The following is an 11,469-nucleotide window of genomic DNA, read 5'->3' as shown; positions in this document are numbered from 1 at the left end:
GAATCTGCTTCGGAGAAATCACGGGTGAAATAAATGCCGGGAATGACAACCGATGGATAAACCACAGTGGATCCTACCCTCCATCATCCAGTGATGTTTCATCCAACTCTAGAGCTTTTCCTAAACCAATGCCAACTCCCCTTTCCCAATAATGATGCTACTTTTTAATTGTCGAGGGCATTGCCAGAACACTAGCATAGAGAAGATGCTTGCGTGACTGATGGAAACTAAACACGCCGAGGCCGGATTCCCGGCCCCCTCACAACTTTGCATGGTTCTAAACAAGATGCAACATGAGCGTTTAACACAGGGTGTGTGGCTGTGGGATATTCAATTCTGGGGAAGGGCTGAGCATTGATGTTGTAAAACGTTCGGAAAAGGCCCCACAGTTACTCTTGTGCAGCCACAAGTTTTCAATTATCTCAACCATTTTGGCAAAATGCATCGGCGAACCCACGAGTAACCCAAGGTGCTGCATCCGTCACTCAAATGTAAAACTTTATTCTTATTTCTGCAAAACACGAGTCACATTCTCACAATATCCGATAATTTATGTGGGAGAGAAAGGGGGTGGTGTTGTTGGGGGAGGGGAAGTGTCCCACATCTCTTTTCTCCAAGTTTAAAGGCCATCCTTGTATTACAGACAATTTGGCAGGGCAAGTGACACTTAAGATTGCAGATGCAAGGGAAAAAAGAAGGTTCAAACAAATGTATGTTGGACTCCTTTGTATTTAATTTAAATACAATACACGAGAAATGAATAGCGTTTGATGTAGCTGGTGTTATTATGAAACTTCAAGAAAATAGGATACATTTGAAATGGGTCGAGGAATATCACTTCAAAAGCTTTGTCATTTCTGGAACTGCCTGAAAGAAAGATGAAAAAAAAAAAATCAAGATGTAAAAAGCAAACTTTGCGAAGAAGTATTCTCAAACTTTGGCATAGATCACAATTTGTGTATCTCAGCAGTATAAAAAACCATAAAAGGATATTACACAACTCTTATACAAGTCAGCAAATCTAGCAATCTCAGTTCTTATCACTTTGCATCATCTCAGCCTCTTCTTTCCCAGTATCAGATTACGATAATTAATTAGGGGGCTGTCATGCATTAAGCTAAAAGAAATTTAAAAATGCGACCTCATAAAATGGCATTGCCGGCATCAAGAATGCTCTGAGCAGTTTCACCACTCCCCACAAGGTCTTTCGTTATCTTGAATGTGAGTGTCCGCGCCTCTGCCCATGTCCACATTATGTGCAGACGTGAAACATGTTTTAATGTGTATTCATTAGTGTTGTATCTTTGTAAAATTCCTGAATTTTGAATGGTAAAACAGTATTTATTTTTCTATTTATTGTATGATAATTACCCTTGCCAGAAGAGAGGGTTTTGCATTTAGGTCCATTTGTTTCCTGTACATAATGCGTGTGCCTGTATCCGTGTCGGCGCGCGTCCGCATATCCGTGTCGGCGTGCTTCTGCATATCCGTATCGGCATATCCGTGTCCATCCGTATATCCGTGTCCGAGCACGTCCGCGTTTCACCACTCTTTACACTTTCACCACCATTTCAGCATATCCATGTATCCTCACGCGTAGCATATCCATGTATCCGTTTGCATGTCTATCTGTGTGTCCGTATCCATTTCTATGCATATTTCAATTGTTATCTATTCGAGGAGCGGCTTTTGCAAATCTAAAAAGCATATTTCATCACTCCATGACAAAGTCGTCTTTGCAGCTGAAACAAATAATCAGAAGTTCAAAATGGGGAGGGGGGCAACGAGAAAGCTTGTCCATGACATTAGACAATTTCTGTTTCTTCTTGACAATCTGGAAGAGTCTTGCTCACTGGCTTGGGTTTGAAGTCCTGTTTGGCTGAAGCACCACACCTCAGACAAGCCATAACAATGCCCAATCAAACTCGGTTTTCAAATAAGCTGCCACCAATATCAAGCCAAAATCCACCAAGTTTAGAAAAAACAAGCGTTACGCCTAGGTCCCCCGTCGGGGAAGTGATGTGAGTTGACAAAGTGGAAGACACAGAAAACATGCTATGATATGATATTTCGCTGACAAGGTTCAGACATACATGGCGGCGGCCATCTTGGATTTTGACGTGGGTTGCACCCACACACCAAATTCGAATGCGGTTCTTCGCTTACCAATATCAAGCCAAAATCCACCAAGTTTAGAAAAAAATAAAATAACCAAGACCCAAGTCCTCAGCCTTACTTGAAAAAGGTCTTTGACCAGTCCATAGTCAGCGACTTGAAAAATGGGTGCGTCTTTATCCTTGTTGATCGCAACAATGATCTGTGGTACAAGGGATGACAGCACATCGAATGGAAACCAAATATAATCACCCAACTCTAAGGACAAGTCCTGTCCAGCCATTTATGAGGCATTTCCCATGTATAATTTTACTCTCGTTTCTCTATTTCTGATACACAATTTAAAATTTCTCTAGTCTGGGCCAATGAATAAAAATGCAACGATAATTTACCTTGCTGTCTTTCATGCCAGCCAGGTGCTGGATGGCTCCAGAGATTCCAACAGCAATGTACAAATCCTAAGAGGCACAGATCACAAATGGAAGGTCACAATTGCAACTGTATCAGAGTGTTGTGGCGTTGTGAACCAGGTAATCTTCCAAATTAATTGGTAAAATGATAACTTATTAATCACCAAAATGCAAGTCATGGCATAACTCACCGGAGCCACAATTTTGCCCGTCTGGCCAATCTGCATGTCATTCGGCACAAATCCTGCATCGACAGCTGCTCTCGAAGCTCCGACTGAAATAATGACCACAGAACCATCAAGTAACTTCAACCGCTACAGTAACCATTAAACAAACTACTGGATCAAAGGTTGGTTTTTAAAGTAGAGTGGAAAATGAATCTTAATCCTGAAGAGTAGTGTCGATGTGCGTCAGCAGACAGGTAGAACAATGAATAGGAAACAAATGGACGTTGACGAGTTATGCTAAACGCCGTGGAGAGGAAAAGGTGACGTTTCGGGCATTAACCCTTCATCGGGTTAATGTCCGAAACGTCAGCTTCCCCTCGCTTTCCCCAGTGGTTAGCATAGCTCAACCAATGCACCGTTGATTACAATCTGCTCGTTTTTAAGGGTTTGTTAACACTGATCCATCATCACCAAAACAAATAATAATCTATTTCTAATGGGCAATTGTCACCAACGGTTTAAAAACAATTTTTTTGGGCATCCTTACCGTTTACTGCATGTTTGCAAGTGTACATATAAGATGGGATTGTGAGGCAAGTCACAGTGGACAGGCTGGCAGATGAACAAGGTAGGAAACACACCTGCGGCATTTAGTTTGTCAGCAAGTTTATAAAGGATCTTGAAGTTGTCCCCGCTTTTCAAGCCCCGGCCTAGGGGAATATGTAAAAAGTGAACATACAACAATTATTCCAATTGAAAATCCTGCTATTATTATGCTATAAGGTGGTAAGAAAAAATTAATAGTCCCAGGGGTTGAAGGTGTGGGGAAGACCCTAATTCTCTTCAAGTAAAGATGGATGGCACAGCAACGCTCCTGGTGAAAGGGGGTACACTAAATACACCAATTCTGAGGGGGATTAACCCCTCTACTTCTGGGCCAATGTTTTCTTATACTGTAAGCATGTGTATGACTGTGTACTCGTAATATTTGAGGTGACATGTTTATGCTAGAAACAGTGGCTCTTAACCTTTTTAAAGGCGTCGAACCCTAACGAAACCCACCGAACACTCGCGGAACCCCTCAAATTTGACAAAAAAATTAAGAAGAATTGCATCTTAATGCGTTTTCTGTTCTTCTTTTCGGGAGGCGATCTGGGAAATGTGTGGTTTTGTTTTGGCAAGGGCCACCCTCAAATCATTTTCGCATGCAAGCCTGCTCCTTTTCTTTGTTTTAATGTCCACCAGTTTCGAAAATGCATGCTCGCAGAGATACGTTGTAACGAACGGCGTGAGGCTCTCAAGGGCAATTTTAGCAATGCGAGGATACCCTTCCATTTGGCGGCACCAAAACGTTGAGAGCGTTGTTGTGCCGAAGAGTTGTTGTTGAGTCTGGCTCTGCTGAAGTTCGATGAGGTCGTCGAGGTATTGGTCGTTGACATTTGCCGTTGCAACGTCGAAAGTAAACGGCTGCCGCACCCATGCTGGGTATTGCTCTTGGTCGGGGAAGTAGCCGTCGAATGACTTTCCCAGCTCATCCAAGTGCGTGGCAATCGCTTGCTTCAGCTCCCCCGGTACAGCAGTGCCTCCAACTTCAGACTCATCTACGATACCGCTCACGCACTCGTCCAGTAGCGAAAAGTTCGCGAAGTTGTCGTTCTCTGTTCGCCGCCTCCACAACGGTAACGTCTTTCGGAAAGCGCTCAGCTTTTCTTCAGATTCGATGACATTCACTCCACCTCCCTGCATCTGGCAATTGAGATGATTGAGTGCGTCGAAAATGTCAGCCAAGTACGCCAAGGCGAGGATGAACTCTGACTCTTGGAAGTGCGTTGCATGGCAATGCTGGTGTTCTCGCAAAAACAGGGCTAATTCTACACGCAAGGCAAAAACACGGCTCACTACCTTCCCTTGTGATAAGCATCGAACGTTAGCGTGGAAGAGAAGGACTTCGAATTCAGAGCCGATTTCATTGCACAGCTCTTTGAAGATGCGATGATTCAGAGCATGGCTTCGCACGTAATTCACAGTTTCAACGACGATTTTCAGAACATTGGCCATAGTCTAGTAGGAAGACTAGGCCCCCCTGCACCCCCCGGAGATATACTTCTAATCAGTGTTTCTAGATTGGAAAAAATGTGTAGAAAATGACTAGCTATGGCCCCAAGCTGAAAAAATGTCCCACATACCATTTTTATGCAAATTACTGCTGCCATTATCAAAAAAACGATTTTTGACATATCTCAGCCAATATTGCAGATAATTGAAAAATGAAGGTGTCTAGACCCATGTTTTGAAGGGCATAGATCATGATAGAACTATTCATAACATGATTACATGTGTCTATGGTATACTAGTATGCATATTAATGCTGTAATTACAAAATAATCAGTTTTACAAATGATAAGGATACGTTAATACTGCAGATAACTTAACATGGTACATAAGGGGTCTAAACCCAGGTATTTTCAAGGTTAAATGTCAACAAGATGCTCCTGAGTCTTGCATAGGGGCGGGACATTGGCAGTAACATTGGTACCACTCAACTTTTCTTCCCACCATTGACTTTGTATTGCGAGAGATTTTCACTTGCTTATTTAAAGGTTTCTCACCCAGCCCACGTAAAATCTACCAACTCCTGCTGTTAACTCCCAAACATATTTTTTTATGTTATCCAATCACAGTGCAGAAATGACAGACTAGAGATCCAAATTAGTGCTGCTATAGCTGCCATTTTACATTTCCATCCATGTAACATGCGCGCTCGCGCGCTCGTATCAATTGGTAATGTCGCGCGCTCGTATCAATTGGTAACGTTGATGTTATTGAATACCTCAGTTGAAAGTTCAGTCTTCCATTCCATCTGTGTGTTGTTCTTGGTATTCATCCTCCAATCTAGCCAGGTAAGATGCTAACTATAATGTTACTCACACTCTTGACTTCAGTTTCTGCATGAAATCATAAACAGGCAGAATAACAGCTGAGCCAGCTAGCACCATGTTAGCTAACGTTAAAGCTAGCCTCATCTATGTACAGTATGTTCCTAATGTCGGTGTAACTTAAACTTTTGTTAATGCCAAACATGAGACATATCTGTTGACTTCTGTATATGAATTGAACCAGAAAGAGGCACGACAGCTGAGCTAGCTACAGTAACTTAGCACAATGTTTCATTGGCCTAGATAGCTAACGTTAGTGTGGAAGAATTTAGATGTTTTAGCTATTAGCACTTTTGATGCCACTAAACATGGTTTAGTCAGCTAAAAAGTACCCTAGTGTAGAACATGACTCAGAACCTCTGTTACCTCACTGAAAACTCAGAGCCTCCTTTCACAGGCACTTTTAACATCATTCGTGATTTCTTATTTGTCATTTAACAGTGATGGTAGACATCGACAGCAAGCATGCCCAAAAGAAAACGGAGTGTAGAACCTGCAGCCCAAAGCTCTCCTCCTACATGCATCCTTCATGTACCATCCATGTCTGATCATGGGGATTTCACGCCCCTCCGTAAAATTAAAGGATCTGCTTCAGAAAAACTGCAACTGCTTCAAAAGATCCGGGATAGACGTCTCAACCAACCGCATGACTCCCCATGTCGTATGCAATCAGTATGTGATCAGATCCCGGCAACTCTTCCTGATGACCTAGAAAGAGTAGGATATCACAGCAAGTGTTATAAGCACTTTGTCCGCCACTTTCATCGTCTGGGAGATGATACAGAACCAGGGCCATCAACCTCATCATGGCATCACTCTCCTCGTAAACCAGGAGGTTCTGCTGAACCCATCTTCCCGCCAGAGTGTATATTTTGTGAGAAAGTTGAGACCAAAGATGCTCATCGCAATACTGAGAGGCCTACAACCTTCCCATCCTTTAAAAACAAAGAAAATGCATGGGAGCAAATCGAAACACGGGCTGAGAAAATGGGTCTCTATCGACTCCATCTGACAGTTACCATCCTGAGTCAATCAAAGCGCAGGAAAGGCTGAGGCGGGGCAGCTCAGAGAAGATCATTCTGGCTGGACCAGCAACCAGGAAGCCATATGACTTCAAAATGTTCCTTGCAAATGACGACAACAAAAAGCAGATGTGCCAGCTTCTTCTGAAAGTGTGGAGTGGACAAGAGGCAGCTACCAGGCTGGAGAGAACAGAGATGGCTGTGCTGATCGTGGAGGGGAAGGCCCACCAACTTGCCTCAACGAATGGCAAGGTAAAATTGAAAGCCCTTCGTGAATGGCGATTCAATTTGTAATTTTTCCTGAAAAAAAGGTGATTACCTGTGATGTTTGTCTAGATCTGAAACTGGCAGTGACTGGTGATTGAAATGCGGTGCCTTTTTGTGTTTCAGGTCGAGGTACGTGAACTCCCCACGATCTACAGCAACCAGGAAGAGACTGATACCAGGGTGGTTCTGTACCTCCATCATGCTGCTACCATCGGATACAAGAACGCTGTAGTCAGAACACCGGACACAGACATCCTCCTGATCCTGCTCCACCATGCCCACAACATCAAGCTGACGGTGTACCTGGATACAGGGTCAGGGAAGCATCGCCAACTTGTCAACGTCTCTGAGCTGGCAGAATCCCTGGGAGAGGACTACTGTGCCACTCTCCTGGGGTACTATGTGTTCAGCGGAGAAGACTGCACCAGTGCCTTCAAAGGGAAGGGAAAAGTCGGGCCCTTGAAAAAGCTGGAGAAGAATCCCAGGTTTCACAGGGCATTCGGTGAACTGGGTGACAACTGGGATGCCAACCCTGAGGTGGAGAGGCAGTTAGAAAAATTCACCTGTGTGATGTACGGCCAGAGTCGCGAGTCATCAGTGGACATTGTCCGTGCCAAGCTGCTACGAAAAATGGTGGGAGAGGACAAGACCCTCACATCCAAGTCCAAGGTTGATCTGGCTCGCCTTCCTCCATGCCAGTCTGCCCTGAAGCCGCACATCCAGCGTGTGAACCACCGCGTAGCATTGTACAAAAGAGCCGATCAACCTATCATCGAAAAGCCAAAACCTTATGAGGAGCAAGGATGGATAAGGACTGATGAAGGACTGTTGAAACCAATGTGGTCCAGTGGTCCCATCCTACCAACCTCACTGGTGGATCTTCTGAACACAGGAGAGCACGAAGAGGAGGAGGAAGAGGAAGGAGAAGAAGAGTTTGACTCTGACGATTTCGATGAAAATGATGATGACTGACTCAGTGTAGAATCACTAATGCTAATGATGTTTATCTAAAACAAGCAAGAGAAGAGTGGTCACATTGAGTGCTAGGACTATTTTGACAGTTGTAATATTTAGAAAAATAAAACTTTGTGTTAACGTCTGTGTAGACGGACCTTAATATGAGTCTATTATTTCGTAAAACTGTGATTATTTTGTAAATAAAGCACTAATTAGCATACTAGTATACCATAGACACATGTAATCATGTTATGAATAGTTCTATCATGATCTATGCCCTTCAAAACATGGGTCTAGACACCTTCATTTTTCAATTATCTGCAATATTGGCTGAGATATGTCAAAAATCGTTTTTTTGATAATGGCAGCAGTAATTTGCATAAAAATGGTATGTGGGACATTTTTTCAGCTTGGGGCCATAGCTAGTCATTTTCTACACATTTTTTCCAATCTAGAAACACTGATTAGAAGTATATCTCCGGGGGGTGCAGGGGGACCTAGTCTTCCTACTAGACTACCAGTTTTGGAGGCAGGGTTTTTGATGCCAGCGCGTGTCTGTGCAGGACGCAGTGCGTGCCGATGATGTGTGGTGCATCGGCCTTCACCAGCGCTCCAATACTGGAGTTGCATCCCAGCATGGCTGGAGCTCCGTCCGAGCAAACTGCAGACACCATGTTCCACGAGAGGCCGTTGCTTCTGAAGAAGTCGTCCACAAGCTTCTTCACGTCAGCTGCCTTCGTCGTTGTTGTGAGAGGCTTGCAGAACAGAAAGTCTTCCTTGATCTCATCTCCTTTGACATAACGCACAAATAAGATGAGCTGGCTCAAATTCGAAACGTCTGTGGTCTCTTCAAGTTGAAGGCTGAATTTCTTCGGGCTCGTGACTAAATCTGCAACTACCTGGGCGAGGATGCCTTCACTCATGTCGTCGATTCTGCATCCGATGGTGTCATTTGAGAGTGGAACGAGAGACAACTTGCTTTCAGCAGCTTTTCCCAGCATGTTGGCCATCTTCAACGCGGCTGGTTTGATGAGTGTGTCGCCAACGGTGTGCGGTTTGCCCTGCTTTGCAATCAGGTACGCAACTTCATACGACGCGGTGAGGATCGGTTTGTCAAATGGAACGAAGCCGAGAGTGGGCAAGGTAGCACTTGCGTCGAATCGGACTCTCTTCAATTTGAATTCATCCAGCGTTGCGTCTTTGTACTGCCCCTCGCCGTGCAGTTTTTTGAAGTGTTCCCGTAGTTTTGCTGGTGCTAGGCTGGAGTTGCTCAACTTGACATTGCAAAGCATGCATTAAGGATGCTGACGTCCGTCCCGTTCCGTCAAACACGTGAACCCGTACCGCACGTAATCCTCTGACCACTTCCTTTTTTTGCTCGACATACTGCAAAAAAAAGTTTTTAAAAAAGTAACAAACTGATCTTAATTGAGTTCGGGCAAATAATTATGTGACAAAAATTAAAAAAGGAACATGCTTAAATATAATCAGTACCGCTCTGAAAACTGAGAAATTTTAGCGAAGAAAACACAACTTATAGTTACGATGACGGGATTTATTATCTACTCAACTCTATGTCACCTCAAATCCCATTATAATATTACATAGAAAACTGCGAATTGTTAGTTTTGATTGGCGACCAAAGGAGTTATATCACCTCCACCTAATTTTCGGAGTAATTCAATCATATTTTATAATCACCATCCACTTTTGACTTTAATATAACTCTGAACCCGCCTTGCATATCCACAAACATTTCCAACTTACTTTTCAATTAATCAATAACTCCAAAGCGACCAATGACGCACAGCACACGGCAAGCTAATCGAGGCTATTCACTGGAATTTCCGAACACCTGCAAAGTCCAAAATCCAGTAAGTAAGTAAGCAAGTAAGCACCATCAACAGAATAATTAGCAAGTTGCTCATTGATTCAACTTACTAGTCAATGTGAAACAACTTATCTTAAACACAGACCAGAGAAACCATGAATGGGATGGGAATACAATTACAAATAACATTTCCATTCGTTCGTAACATACAAAGCAAAATAATAATAATATTAATAATAAGCGTAATTACACATAGATTCAAAATTGATACAAAACTAAAAAAAAAAAAAAAAAAAAATTGCAATGCGTTTCGGAGGACCTCCGCCGAACCCCTGAGACTGGCTCACTGAACCCCTGGGGTTCGGTCGAACCCAGGTTAAGAACCACGGTGCCAGAAGAAGAGTTTTAAAAAGGTAACCAGTTATAGCAGGGTAGTTACACTTTAACCTGTGTGGAAATACAATACCACGAGGACCCAAATACATTTGCGGTTAGAGAATGGTCCACAGAGTATGAGCAGTTTGCAGAGGGAGGGACTTTCATGAATGTTCAAGAATATATAAACTGGAAGCAGAGTAGAAGTGGAGAGGAGAGGGGTCAAGAGGAGAAGAAGAGCAAGTCAAGAGTTTCTTTGATATGAACTGTAACGGTGATGCAGGTGGACACGGTCAACTCTTCCACCCGAATGGTCACCAATTTAGTGACGCTAGCCCTTGGGACTGTCAGCTACCGCAATATATTTGCTTCAGTTTCTGATGCACAGCATCTCCGACGAGCCTGTCATCTACGAGATGCGTTCGCCGGTTCAAAAGGATGGGGGAAGGAGGAGGTGAGCAAAGGCCCTTACGAATTACTGCATTTGTTTCCTCCTAAACGAGGGGTTTTCACGCCAATTTCCAATGGTTGTGGCTTTACTCCGGCAATGGTTTAATGTTCCGAATTCTGGACAGAGCCCTAAGGAACACTTCCGTAGCAACGTAAAACAGAGTTTGTTTACAAGCACTTAAAACAGACAGCGACACCATAAAGCAGCTGAAACAACTCCAATGCATCCCCTGTGCATTATCGGCGACATAAGCCATTAAACTTATCTGGGCCCACATTCACATATGAACCAAGACAGGAGATATCTCACAAAACAGAATAAACCTTCCAACCGTCTGACATGACAACATCGATCTCTGCCTCTCCCCACCTCTTCCCCTCCCCCAATCCTCCCTCCAATCTCCATCTCCCACCCTCCCTCCAATCTCCATCTCCCACCCTCCCTCCAATCTCCATCTCCCACCCTCCCTCCAATCTCCATCTCCCACCCTCCCTCCCTCCAATCTCCATCTCCCACCCTCCCTCCCTCCAATCTCCATCTCCCACCCTCTCTCCCTCCAATCTCCATCTCCCACCCTCCAATCTCCATCTCCCACCCTCCAATCTCCATCTCCCACCCTCCAATCTCCATCTCCCACCCTCCAATCTCCATCTCCCACCCTCCAATCTCCATCTCACACCCTCCAATCTCCATCTCACACCCTCCCTCCAATCTCCATCTCACACCCTCCCTCCAATCTCCATCTCACACCCTCCCTCCAATCTCCATCTCCCACCCTCCCTCCAATCTCCATCTCCCTCCAATCTCCATCTCCCTCCAATCTCCATCTCCCTCCAATCTCCATCTCCCTCCAATCTCCATCTCCCTCCAATCTCCATCTCCCTCCAATCTCCATCTCCCTCCAATCTCCATCTCCCTCCAATCTCCATCTCCCTCCA

General features: G+C 44.2%; 2 protein-coding genes across 3 annotated transcripts in view; one reads left to right on the top strand and one right to left on the bottom strand.

Moving 5' to 3' along the window:
- Positions 1-481: 481 nt before the first annotated feature.
- Positions 482-11,469, bottom strand: part of ETFA (electron transfer flavoprotein subunit alpha) — a 61,019-nt gene continuing 50,031 nt past the window's right edge. For both annotated transcript variants that reach the window (XM_068127418.2, XM_068127419.2), the window contains 5 exons: positions 3,334-3,402; positions 2,717-2,799; positions 2,508-2,573; positions 2,237-2,317; positions 482-867 (listed from right to left, as the gene is read on the bottom strand). In XM_068127418.2, the coding sequence (XP_067983519.2) occupies positions 835-867; positions 2,237-2,317; positions 2,508-2,573; positions 2,717-2,799; positions 3,334-3,402 (332 nt within the window). In that variant the 3' untranslated portion in view covers positions 482-834. The remainder of the gene's footprint in view (positions 868-2,236; positions 2,318-2,507; positions 2,574-2,716; positions 2,800-3,333; positions 3,403-11,469) is intronic.
- Positions 6,643-8,032, top strand: LOC144894022 (uncharacterized). Its single transcript, XM_078785523.1, has 2 exons — positions 6,643-6,902; positions 7,041-8,032. Exons 1-2 carry the CDS (start codon positions 6,747-6,749, stop codon positions 7,887-7,889), a joined length of 1,005 nt encoding a protein of 334 aa, XP_078641649.1. The 5' UTR covers positions 6,643-6,746; the 3' UTR covers positions 7,890-8,032.

This window comes from Myxine glutinosa, chromosome 10, assembly GCF_964187855.1.
Source record: "Myxine glutinosa chromosome 10, kmMyxGlut1.1, whole genome shotgun sequence".
Classification (NCBI taxonomy): Eukaryota; Metazoa; Chordata; class Myxini; order Myxiniformes; family Myxinidae; genus Myxine; species Myxine glutinosa.
This window is presented reverse-complemented; position numbering and strand designations above follow the sequence as displayed.